The following is a 13,560-nucleotide window of genomic DNA, read 5'->3' as shown; positions in this document are numbered from 1 at the left end:
CTTGCAACAGTATAAAATGCCTAAAAAAACATCTTTTGCTCACAAGATTGGCTCACTGCTTTTCCGAAAAGTTTGCACAAAACCAAATGTTAATGCAGTGGGTATGGGTTACTGCAGTGACCCTTTAACGTTTCGTACTAACCTGTAAATACATTTACTAGAATGCAGCATTTCTCATATTACTCTAGGATTGATCATATCATTACAGCAGACAGACCTTCCCTCTCAGCACTGTGTAGGAAAGGTACATCAAAGGAGGCCTGTCTCAGCATCACCAAAACAGAAGCAGGTAAGAATGTAAAACTCTGAATTAAGTTTTGCTATGATACACGTAAAGTATACTATATGTAACTGACATTGAGAAGTTTCTTCTTAAAGTGTTACTAAACCCACAACAGTAAAATCAGTCTGTATACACAATAGAGCATGCTTGGATTACTCACTGTGGAACCTAAGGGGTTAATCCCTTCCGTTGTGTAAAAAGACTGTTTGATCCTGAATGCACAGATCCTCCCCTTCTTGCATTGTCCCCAAAACATGTCCAGATAAGACAGAGCTAGTGGAGTCAGCCTGTGCATATTGCTAGAGTTTTTTTTTTTTTGAGAGTGCATGTGATAAGCACAGGGCCAATCAGCAGTATCCAGACAGAGGGCCAGGGGTCCTGCATCTTGATAGGACAGCCAGTGCAGTATTAAAACTCCTCCTACAAGCTTTAACCAGGCACTGATAGAAGTCACAAGACTGCTATATACTGCTGATGAAAAAAGGTATTTAGCAGTTTATGTTTACTAAAATAATTGCATTTCCATCTTCTGTGTACTGTGGGAGACTATATATAATAAATGCAGGGTCCTGGGTTTACTAGGAATTTAACACAATTAAAATATTACTTTTCTCGAGGTTTGATGAACGAAAAAATCCACATCTTTATGTTAACACGTTAACCTGCTTTTATACATCTCCATGCTTATAACTTCTTATGCCTGCATCTATTCCCTCTTTTTTATCTAATAAGTGTGACTGCAGTTATCAAAATAATAGTTTATGGCCTTAGTTCCTCACCACCAGGCATCACTGTTCCAACATCTTGCACGGTGAGCACTGAGAGTTTTTCTTCCGAGTCCACTCGAATAACCCCATATGTGAGTCCTTGCATCGATAACACCCCCCTGCCCGGAGGCTGGTTGCTGTCATCAGTCGGCCTGTGAGGGAGAAAATAGTAGAAAGGTCAACTAAATTTTGTAGTGTATGCGGTTATCAAAGCAGTTATCAAAGCAGTATTACATTCACCCATGTAAATATGATTGTATCTCTGCCAGAACTGCAGGATAATGAATTTTAACAACCAAATCAATATTCCCATAGGCTACAATAGTATTCCAGACACAAGCTGACTGTAAACATTACAATCTGATTGTACAATCGCCGCCATTTATTATAACTATAAAACGCAAGGACATATCTAACCATCTATTTTGTTTGTATCCAGTCAGGCAGGCCCTAGCATTTTATTAACTGTTGGTAGCGCTTACATTAACGCTCCATAAGAACTTTCTCTGGCAGCATGCTTCCAGGTGTATTCCTTTAACATTTGATACAGTTTTAGATTATTTAGTGCTCATTGACAAATACTGTCAATGCAGGCGACCTCCGTATGATCTTCATTTGACCTCCTAAGATGCAACAACCCACATAAAGCTTGAATTCCCAATGGTTTGCAAAAGGAGAGCAGTTTTGACATAAAAGCCTGTCCGTGATACTTTTTTTTTATTTTTTTATTTGCACTAACAAAACATTTTTCAGGACAAGCTTTTCAGTATTGCCGAGACTTTGAAGAAGGGGACATACCTGAAAAAAAGTTTGTCCAGAAAAATTTTATGTTAGTGCAAAATAAAAAAGTATCATGGACAATACTCAAATCTCTTTGGAAAATGCTAAGAAATTATTGCTTTAAAAAAATAGAAGCTCCCTCCAAGGTAGGTTGGGGTCCTCTGAGTAGTAATGCAGAAGGGCCTTACCCACCTCAACTCATTATATCCAATGAAACAAAGTCACATTTTCAGATTCCTCAAGTAAATTCTGAGACCAGAGCTCAGCTGTCTAAATAAAATACCAAAATTGAGGAATCTTTGGTGCCCATTTACCCTGCTGGGAAATGTTCACATCTATTTTGACACTTAACCAGTCGACAGAGCAATTACTCGCAGCCTAAAAAAAAAGGCTAAGATTTTTTTTCCCACTAAACATTAAACTATCCTCAAGGTGGGTTTGTTTTAGCCCCTGAAACACTTTTGATATGTTTAATTTGCAATTATTAAACAGACTGACTATAAAGATGCATTGCCTGATTTACTTTTGGCCCTGCTTGCCTTCACTTTTATATGGTATATACACTTCTGAGTAGAGAAGCCTACAAGTGTTCTAATATTCCACCCAAAGTTCTACACACCATAAGAGCTATAGGGCTTGTGTTGATGGGCTTTTGTTTGCTTCAAATGGGTTTTACATTCCTATACAAGTTTGAGGGAATGCAAAACTTGTGTAAATCAAGTCAAATGCAGGCCAGAAGGAGGTCAATGTAATCATTTTAAAAAACATCTCAAACTATTGTGAATGATGCCATGAACACTGTCCCTTAATGAACCTTCTAACCTACATCCAGAAGCACTGCCCTCACCTACAAATGTTTCAGCATAAACAACCTGACAAGGGTTGTACTCTTACAAAAAAAAGTCTATGAGCATGCTATTTGGGGTTTATTAGACAATGAGTGCTCAGGTATATATAAAAATAGCATTAAATGTACCAACATCCCAACAATAGTAGATCTGAAAAAGGAGAATTTGAGGGGCAAGTAGGATTTTCCCGGTACAGTCACAAGACATTACAACAGCATACATTTTTAAGATAACGTTTATTTACACAACAACATACATATTAAACATGTTTATATTGAAATTATATTGTGTTTCCACCGGGAATTAAAATATCCTCAATTCACAATTATATATATAAATGCTATTTGGGGTTTATGTTAATCAGAATTTCTTTATCGTACATCATGAGACACAGAGCCACAGTGGCTATGTGGGTTACAGGCCACCTTCAGGAGATGGACACTGGCAAACCCTAAGACAGGAAGTACACTCCCTTATATAACCCCTCCCACTACTGGGAGTACCTCAGTTTTTTCGCCAGTGTCTTATGTGTTGGTCATGAGTAAAGATGTGCTGTGCTGAGCTTCACTGGAATATTCTTTGCTGGGGCAAGCTATGTGACTGGATCCATTCAAAGTGTCTTTTTAGGCCAAATTGGTACCGAGGCCTGGCGGTGGAAGAAACGAGGTTTAGCCTGTAACGCTTCTCTTTTTAGAGAGCTAGACCCCGGGATCCAAAAACGTTGTTTTTTATAGCCATAAAGTTTTCCTGGCGGGGTGCTTTATGGGTCCAGGAGTGTGAATCCCCCGATAAAAAAGGGGCCCCGGTTCTGAAGCTTTTTTAACAGAGCCCACCGTGAGGGGTAAGAGATTGGGTCTTTACCACAGAATCCCTGCAACAGGAAAGGTAAGTAGAGATTTCTAAGGAATTTTAAATTCTCTTATGAATTGTCTCCTTTAAAAGTAAATGTCATGCCTAAAAGTCACCACTGGGGGTTGCATAGAGCACGTACCTTGCCATGCTTTCCTCAGATCACTCTGTCTCAGCAGAAACGGCAGACTTCCATCCGGCTAGTCCCAGGCTTCTGGTAAGATGTTGGGGGGATTTTTTCCCAAAAACACTCCCAAACTAGGCAGAAGCTCTCCCCCTCTCCCTGTATTGAGGGGGGAGCCAGAAAGATCGGCGGTTTTGTCAGCCCTCCTCCTCACCGACCCCCCCCCCCACACGCCGATCCCGTCGAATCAGAGGCCTGCGTTTGCGTAGGAAAAAAATTTTTTTAATAGGGTGGGGGCGCGGTGGAAATATGGAGGGGGGCTGTCTTAGCATGGAGTTGGCATGCAGCAATGTCCAGCATCAGAGTACGCTTAATAAACTCCATTTTGTTGCTGCAAGCTGTTGGAGGGACACAGGAGCATAAAGGGGGCATGTAGGTGTTGACACAGGCATTCCCTTGGCACATTTACTAAAGCTCTAAAAAGCCTAAACTCATCTCTACAATGGCATCCTCCCTTGAAAGATCTGAGGTGGCTGGTCAGAGTAAGCCATCAGGGCTGGAAAATGTTGCAACTGTTTGCAACACTGCAGCCCCTGTCTACATTACTGAAGACGTTTTTTCCTCAGCCATGATAGGTTTGGAAGAAAGGCTAGCGGCTTTAATTACATACCAGTCTGGGATAAAACACGACAGGTCCCCGTCCATTACCCAGGACCCTCAAACTGAGCAACTAGGGTCGGGAGAAGGCAAATTTCTCTCAGGGGACTGTGAAGAGGCTGATGACTCCTCTTCTGAGGGGTCAAATGCGGAAGGATCAGCTTCACAATATGAAAGATTGATGGTGCAATCTTTTACTGAGATGGTCTGATCTACACTTATGCTACCCTTAACCAAGTCGGTTGATAAGCCCACTTCTTGTTTGGGTTCAACAAGCTCAAGCTGCGCATACCTTTCCTGTCCATTCATTGCTGGAAAAGCTTATGTATTCTGAGTGGGATCACCCAGATAAGCATTTTTTTCCTCCTAAAAAGTTTTCAACACTTTATCCTATGGAGGAAAAATTCACTAAGAAGTGGGAGATACCAGCAATTGACGCTGCTATATCCTCTGTGAATAAAAGTTTGACTTGTCAGGTGGACAATGCTCAAATGCTTAGGGATCCAACGGATAAGAAATTGGAATTCCTATTAAAAAACACTTTTTCTCTGGCAGGTTAGGCGACTCAGCCTGCGCTGTCAGCAATTGGTGTATGTCATTCCTTGAGAGACCAGTTTAAACAGGTGCTCAAGGTTATTTCTGATCAGCAGGCCCAGGAAAGGTTATTTCTGATCAGCAGGCCCAGGATTTAGCCGAGCTACCAGGGGCTGGTACATATGCATAGAATCTTATGGCTGAAAAATTGGTCAGCCAAAGCGCCATGCAAAAAGCTCCTGGCTAGTTTTCCTTTTCACGGTGAACGGCTGTTCGGGGATGATTTGCAAAATATATCCAAAAAATTTCTAGTGGAAAAAGTACCCTTTTGCCAGTTATGAAGAGGAGTAAACGTATTTAAACTTAAACAAGCTCCTTCTCCAGAACTAGGGGCGTCTGCCTCCAGGCAGTCACGACAGCCTCCGCCATCAAGTTCAAGTAGTAAACCTCAGGGTCAACCCCAGGGACAAAAGAAGTCCTGGGGAGGAAACCTATGAGGCAAAATACTAAACCCTCCTTATGAAGGGGCGCCCCCCAATCGCTTCCGAAAGATCCCGTCTCCTCGTTTTTTCTCAGATCAAACATTCCCAGGGATCCAGAGAAAAAGAAGTCTCTTTTGGTCTCTGATCTCAGTGGTCCCCATGGAAGAGCAGGGATTGGGGTTTTATTCAAACCTTTTCATGGTACCAAAACCAAATGGGGGTGTCAGACCCATTCTAGATCTCAAAGATTGAAACAGTTTTTTCAATGTCCGCTCTTTTCACATGGAGTAAATCCGATCAGTAGTCTCCATCCTACAAGGGGGGAGAACTTCTGGCATCAACTGACATCAAGGATACATACCTCCATGTACCTATTTTTCCCCCTCAACAGAAATATGTACGTTTCAAGGTAGAAAATCTTCATTTTCAGTTTGTAGTTCTGCCTTTCGGTCTAGCTACTGCACCTCGAGTGTACAAAGGTCCCGGCCCTCCTCTAGCAAGATTAAGGGCCCAAGGTATAACAATTATACCTTACCTAGACGATCTACTCTTGACAGACAAGTCGGTAGCCCGCTTAAACCAAAATATGATCACCACAGTCAACTACCTGGAATACCTAGGTTGTTTTCTCAACCTAGAGAAATCCTCCTTAAAACCATAAGGGAGATTACAATACTTGGGTCTGATCTTAGATTCAGCCCAGAAAAGGGTATTCTTGCCCAGGAAAAGTTCAGTGCCCTAAAGGAACCAATGCAGGTGGTCAAGGCATAGAAGAATCCTTCTATTCGATTTTGCATGAGGTTGTTGGGAAAGCTGGTGGCTTCATTCAAGGCCGTTCCTTATGCTCAGTTTCATTCGAGGCTGCTACAAAACAGTATCCTATCAGCTTGGAACAAGCAGGTCCAAGCTCTAGATTTCCAGTGTGTCTGTTTGCAAGGGTGCACCACAGCCTCAGTTGGGGGCTGATAACCAAGAATCTGCAGAAGGGAAAATCGTTCATACCAGTTACCTGGAAGGTGGTAACAACAGACGTCAGCCTTTCAGGTTGGGGAGCAGTCTTGGAAGAGGCGACTGTCCAAGGGAAAGGTCCAGATCAGAAATGACCTTACCCATCAACATTCTAGAGATTTGGGCAGCGCGCTTGGCCCTGAGGGCCTGGACGTTTATGTTACGGAATTATCCAGTCAGGATCCAATCCGACAATTCCACAGCAGTGGCCTATATCAATCACCAAGGGGACACGAGAAGTTGTGCAGCCCAGAGAGAGGTGAATCACATACTAGCTTGAGCAGAAAACAATGTACCTTGCCTATCGGCAGTCTTCATTCCAGGAATAGAAAATTGGCAGGCGGACTACTTGAATCGCCAACAGTTGTTCCCGGGAGAATTATCCCTCCACCACCATATCTTCCTGACAATATGTCAAAATGTCAAAGATGGGGGATCCCAGATGTGGATCTGCTTGCGTCCAGGTTCAACAACAACTTTCAACTTTGTGTCAAGAACACGGGATCCGCTAGTGTGTGGAACAGATGCCTTGGTGTTCCCATGTAATCAATTCTCACTGACTTATTCATTCCCTCCTATTCTGCTGCTTCCACCACTTCTTCGCAGGATCAAACAAGAAGGGAAGTCGGTGATTCTTATGGCCCCAGCGTAGCCCAGAAGATCCTGGTATGCAGAGATCATCATGATGGTGGTAGGGGACCCATGGACCCTACCACCATGTCCACACCTTCTCTCACAGGGTCCGGTATTCCATCCTACCTTACAAATGCTAAATTTAACAGTTTGGCTATTGGTACCCACATTCTGAAGAAGCATGGGCTATCAGGTTCAGTGGTATCTACCTTAATGCAAGGAAGCCGACCTCCAGAATCATATATTATAGAGTCTGGAAGGCATATGTCTCCTGGTGTGAATCCAGGGGTTGGCAACATAGGAAGGTTGTCATAGGTACAATCCTTGCCTTTTTGCAGATGGGGTAAGAAATTAAGCTGGTCTTGAACACTATTAAAGGCCAGGTCTCGGCCTTATCGGTATTATATCAACGACCACTTGCTTCGCATTCTTTGGTCAGGGGGTAACGCAGCTTAATCCTCCAGTTAGGTCACCCCTGAACCCTTGGGACTTGAATTTAGTTCTGTCAGTATTGTAAAAGCAGCCTTTTGAGCTGATACGGCATATTCCCTTGGTCCTTTTGACAAGGAAACACATTTTTCTGGTAGCCATATCTTCTGCAAGAAAGGTATCAGAGTTGGCTGCTTTTTCTTGTAAAGAGCCATATTTAATTATTCACAAGGATAAGGTGGCATCCTAATTTTCTGCCGAAGGTAGTGTCAGATTTTCATCTAAACCAGGATATTGTTTTACCTTTATTTTTTCCAGAACCCTGTTCTACGGAAGAGAAGTCACTACATTCTCTGGATGTGGTGAGAGCAGTCAAAATCTACTTGAAGGTGACCACTCACCTTAAAAAAACTGATGTTTTGCTTGTGTTGCCTGAAGGTCCTAAAAAAAGGACAGGCAGCATCGAAATCTACCATTTCTAAATGGATTCGGCAAATAATTGTTTATGCTTATGGTTTAAAGAGGAAGATTCCACCCTTTCAAATCTCACTCCACTAGGACTGTTTGTGCTTCGTGGGCAGTGCATCGCCAAGCTTCCATGGCTCATATCTGCAAGGCCGCAACTTGGTATTCAGTCCATACATTTACCAGATTCTATCAGGTGGATGTAAGGTGACGTGAGGATATTGCCTTTGGGCGTAGTGTGCTGCAGGCCACAGTATAAGTCCTCTGGTCTCATGGTGCCCTACTTTTGTTTGGTCTCCCTCCCCTCAGTTGGCATTCCTCTGGGACATCCCACATAGTAACTACTATGGCTCCGAGTCCCGTGATGTGCGATAAAGAAAATAGGATTTTTATGACAGCTTACCTGTAAAATCCTTTTCTTGAAGTACATCACGGGACACAGATGTCCCTCCCCTCTTCTAATAAACGTATATTGCTTTGCTACAAAACTGAGGTACTCCCAGTACTGGGAGGGGTTATATAAGGAGTGGACTTCATGTCTTAGGGTGTGCCAGTGTTCATCACCTGAAGGTGGCTTAAAACCCACATAGTAACTACTATGGCTCTGTGTCCCCGTGATGTACTGCAAGAAAAGGATTTTACAGGTAAGCGTATATATTTCATTCGGAACCCAGAATAAGCATTATTTCAGAGAACACTATTTCTGTAAACAGACATGCCACCCTGACACAATACATTTGTAATGTACTATCATACTGATGAAAATAAGGTTTGTAAAAGATTATCACAAGTACACAATATAGTTTCTTGAGTTCCCCTAACATTGAAGAAACAGCCTAGTGCTCCATTATATATGAGAACACCAATCATCTCCAAACGGAAATCTGTAAATACCTGTTTATAAATAACATTTTTCATATAAAATAAAAATTGTATGCGGCATGTACTGCTAAATAAAACTTGGTTTAAAAATGCTCTAAAGGTGCAAGAAAATGCCACAAGGAAGAATGGAATTGTTATTTTTACAATCAACATTTATGTTATTAAATAATGATTAATTACGCATTTGTTAAATATAGCAGCATTCCTGGAGAGTTTCAATAGAATGACTGTTTTCTACTTTCCTCCCCTTGCTTTAAAGAAAGAGTGTGTGGGAAATATTATTCACAGGCATTGATTTTAAAAATAAACCTACGATAAAGAAACATGCAGGCTGCCATTGCTGACCTCTCTGAAAAATGCTAGTTGTCTGACTTCTGCACTGATCCAATGTTTTTACTACACTTTAGGGTTGATTTACTAAAAACAGAGAGTGCAAAATCTGGTGCAGCTGTTCATGGCAGATAATCAACTTCTAACTTCAGCTTGTTAAACAAAGCTTTGACAAAAAAAACAAAAAAAAAACGGAAGCTTATTGGTTTCTATGCAGAGCTGCACCAGAGTTTGTATTCTCAAGTTTTAGTAAATCAATCCCCTTTGTGTCACTGAACAGAAATCGGATTGCACACCAGAAATACTAACATTGCTTTGACTTGACCTGCTGCATCTTCCAAGTCAGTGACTCAAAGTATTAAACTAAACTCAAGGAATTACAAAAAGACTACCCCCTGCAATGTAAGAGTTAAATGCTGGTTAACGCTAGAGCAGTGATGGTGAACCAAGTTGACACCCTAGATATTTTTGAACTACATTTCCCTGTGATGCTCATGCACTCTGCAGTGTAGTTGAGCATGGGAAATGCAGTTCTAAAACATCTGGGGTGCCAAGGTTTGCCATTACTGCTCTAGGGGAAGAGGAAATAGATGCAATACCTACCTTACTCCCCCTGGCACTCTCCTCTACGCCAATTGGTGGGCAATTCCTCACAGTCCTTTTGTACAATGCAGGGCAATTGTGCCCCAAGGCACCTTATAGATTTTAAAGCAGGACTTATCTGTGTCTGAGCACCACAAACCAAAAGATGTATTTTATTTCATTTTAAATTTTCAAAGCAAACTCACCCATTTACGTTTTAATGCTTTATTTTGTTGAAAAATCACTTTAAAAAAAAAAAAAAACCCTAGCATTTCTATTTGAGGCCATCTTGGATAGCATTTACTTGGTGGGATCCATCTGCCCCTAGGTTATGCATGCAGGCAGGAGGGTGTACTTTGCAGACAAAGCCCTTCTTCCACATGAAAAAAAAACAAGTAAACATAACCCCTTTGTTACAAAAGTAACACAAATCCTAATGCCTGAACACAATTTTGCAACTCTGACATGTGTTAGTAAAACTGTACATACAGTATCTCACAAAAGTCAGCACACCCCTCACATTTTTGTAAATATTTTATTATACCCTACTTTACATTGTAGCAAAGTTTCATTCCTTCAGTGTTGTCACATGAAAAGATATAATAAAACATTTACAAAAATGTGAGTGGTGTACTTACTTTTGTGAGATACTATCGCATATATGCGACCCTAAGGATAAGGACCACTTCCATGAGGCCACATATATGTGTACAGTTGGCAGGAAAGGGACAATTTACCTTCTCATTTTTTAAATTAAGGCTTACAGCATAAGGATTTAAAATCTTTATTGTTGAGAGAGTAAAGATCCTCTTTAACACTTTCCCGCCCAGCCTATAGTAAAATGACGGCAGGGTGGCACATTTGCCGTGCTGGGTAGACTTCATATGACATTTATCCCAGAACACGCCACAGGTCCTGCTGTAGACTGATCTGTCACTTGCTGTGTCCGCAGGAAACAGCAGATGACAGATTAATGTACCGGCCTGCTGTCGGTACCATGTGACAAATCATAGCAGATCACAATTACACATAATTGGATGGTTTCTATTCATGCCATTTATTGTGAACTACTGTGTTGATCTCTGTGATTGATCTCTGTGATTGATCACATGGTTCAGACAGGGCCAATTATAGCTAATCACAATAGTAGTCACAGAATGAACAGATTTCATTCAGTAAAAATGGTCGCTTATAAAAGTGAAATTGGCAGTTTTAAGCAATCATGGTGTGTATAAAAAGTAAAAAAAAATCCTGTTGGCCTCTTCAGAGTAGTTGCTCTGGTCACAGTAGGTTAAAATTAAAAAAATTAACTTTTTTTGAAAAAAATTATACATTTTTTACTTTTTTGTACTGTCACCAGTCACTGATCAGAGCCATACCGTTATATGATGACAATGTACTGCACTGGTGACAATTTTTTAATTTTTTATTTAATTTCTTAATTTTCCAAAAAATGCCTCTTACTAAATATTGCGGACTATTTGCCAAAATGGGGTAATTTTGGGGATATTTGTACTGTCCTGGAGTTTTTGGGCCTCAAGAAACAAGATAGGTCGTCAGTACATCGGGACTGATTAATTTTCAGATACACTGTATATGCTATAGTTTGTGGACTCACCATGCAATATATCTTTCCTACAGACTAAATAATATACACTGATTTGGGTTATTTTCACCAAAGAAATGTAGCAGTATACATGTTGACCTAAATATATTAATAAAGATTATTTATTTACAAAATGTTATAACAGAAAACCCCACGGGTGGTTAAATACCACCAAGCTCTATTGGTCTAAAAATAAAAAATAAAAAAATGATACAAATTTCATATGGGTACAGCATTGCATGACTGCACATTGTCATTCAAAGTGTGACAATGCCGAAAGCTGAAAATTGGCCTGGGCAGTGAAAGTGCCCAATACTAAAGTTATTAAAGACAGCGATAGAAAACAATGACAGCCATTGGGCCTGTGCTAATGGGCAAATTCAGCTTGCTTTTGACATCGGTTTGAGATGCTTATGAGATAATTCATAAATCACTAACAAGTGCATTTGATCTGCTTCAAGCTACTTTCTATAGACTTGTATGGGGATCGTTACAATCCCTGAACAAAAGCTCCCCTTGACACAGGACCTATATATTTTTTCTCACTAAATGTGTACTTTAAAACTGATGATTTCTCGTTTACTAATGCTTTAACCACTTCGCGCCCACGCTATAGCCAAAAGACGGCTACAGCGCGGACGCTATCACCCGGGAGGGCATCCCTGGACGTCCTCCTATTTACTTTCCCTCTTCGCACCACCGCGGGCACGCATCGGGGAAGTTCTGTGTTGGCCGTGTCCCTCAGACACAGCCAATCACAGATCGTGCTAAATGGCCAATCCCAGCAGCCATTTAGCACTTGTTCGGCCTGTCCAATGAGAGGTGATCTCATATGTAAACATATGAGATCATCTCTCATCGCCGGCTCCTCTTCTCACACAGAGACAGCGTGTGAGGAGGGAGAGCTTCCGTGCTGCAGCTGCAGCGTTAGTGAGAACACACACACACAGTAAAACACACACACACACACACAATGAAACACACACACACTCACACATGCCCACCTGTCCCCAGTGCCACCTATCAGTGTCATCTGTCCCCTGTGCCACCTATCAGTGCCATCTGTCTCAAGTGCCACCTGTTAGTGCCATGTGTTCCCAATGCCACCTATCAATGCCACCTGTCCCCAGTGCCACCTATCAGTGTCATCTGTCCCCAGTACCACCCGTCCCCAGTGCCACCTATCCATTCCACCTGTCCCCAGTGCCATGTGCCACCTGTCCCCAGTGCCACCTGTCCCCAGTGCCACGTGTCATCAGTGCCACGTGTCATCAGTGCCACGTGTCAGTGTCATCAGTGCCACGTATTAGTGCCATCTTTCATCAGTGTCAGGTGTCATCAGTGCCACGTATTAGTGCCATCTGTCATCAGTGCCACGTATTAGTGCATCTGTCATCAGTGCCACGTATTAGTGCATCTGTCATCAGTGCCACGTATTAGTGCATCTGTCATCAGTGCCACGTATTAGTGCATCTGTCATCAGTGCCACGCATTAGTGCATCTGTCATCAGTGTCACGTGTCTTCAGTGCCACATATTAGTTCCATCTGTCATCGGTGTCACGTGTCATCAGTGCCCCGTATTAGTGCCATCTGTCAGTGTCACATCAGTGTCACATGCCATCAGTGCCACGTATCAGTGCCACATCAGTGTCACATGTCATTGTCCTAGTGCTCCAGGGCCTTCAAAAGTGTAATAGGTAGTCAACAAATTAGATGTGTAATTTATGCTCCTAGAACCCGTGAAGGCGCTCCCTGCATATTGGGCCTCTCTAAGTGGCCAGGCTGTGAAAAAGTCCCACACATGTGGTATCGTAATACTCAGGAGGAGTAGCAGAATGTATTTTGGGGTGTAATTTGTGGTATACACATGCCATGTGAGAGAAATAACCTATTACAATGACAATTTTGTGGGGAAAAAAAAAAAATCTTCATTTTGCAAAGAATTGTGGGAAAAAATGACAACACCAAAAACCTCACTATGCCTCTTATTAAATACCTTGGAATGTCTACTTTCCAAAAAGAGGTCATTTGGGGGGTATTTGTACTTTCCTGGCTTGCTCAGGTGTCAAGAAATGAGATAGACCACCAGTACATCAGATGTGATCAATTTTTTATGATTTGCACCCCAGCTTGTAGACTCTCTAACGTTCACAAAGACCAAATAATATCCACTAATTTGGGTTATTTGTACCAAAGATATATAGCAGTATAAATTGTGGCCAAAATTCATGAATTTTTTTTTATAATTTGCTAAATTTTATCACAGAAACAAAGAAAAATGCATTTTTTCAAAATTTTCA

The 13,560-nt window shown here is 41.6% G+C and overlaps 1 protein-coding gene across 4 annotated transcripts in view; it reads right to left on the bottom strand.

The window, feature by feature from the left end:
* Positions 1-13,560, bottom strand: part of DIP2C (disco interacting protein 2 homolog C) — a 689,547-nt gene that overhangs the window by 167,783 nt on the left and 508,204 nt on the right. For all 4 annotated transcript variants that reach the window (XM_077491128.1, XM_077491125.1, XM_077491127.1 and 1 more), the window contains one exon: positions 1,063-1,202. In XM_077491128.1, the coding sequence (XP_077347254.1) occupies positions 1,063-1,202 (140 nt within the window). The remainder of the gene's footprint in view (positions 1-1,062; positions 1,203-13,560) is intronic.

This window comes from Lithobates pipiens, unplaced genomic scaffold (assembly GCF_037356315.1).
Source record: "Lithobates pipiens isolate NorthernLeopardFrog02 unplaced genomic scaffold, aLitPip1_a1.2 Scaffold_19, whole genome shotgun sequence".
Classification (NCBI taxonomy): Eukaryota; Metazoa; Chordata; class Amphibia; order Anura; family Ranidae; genus Lithobates; species Lithobates pipiens.
This window is presented reverse-complemented; position numbering and strand designations above follow the sequence as displayed.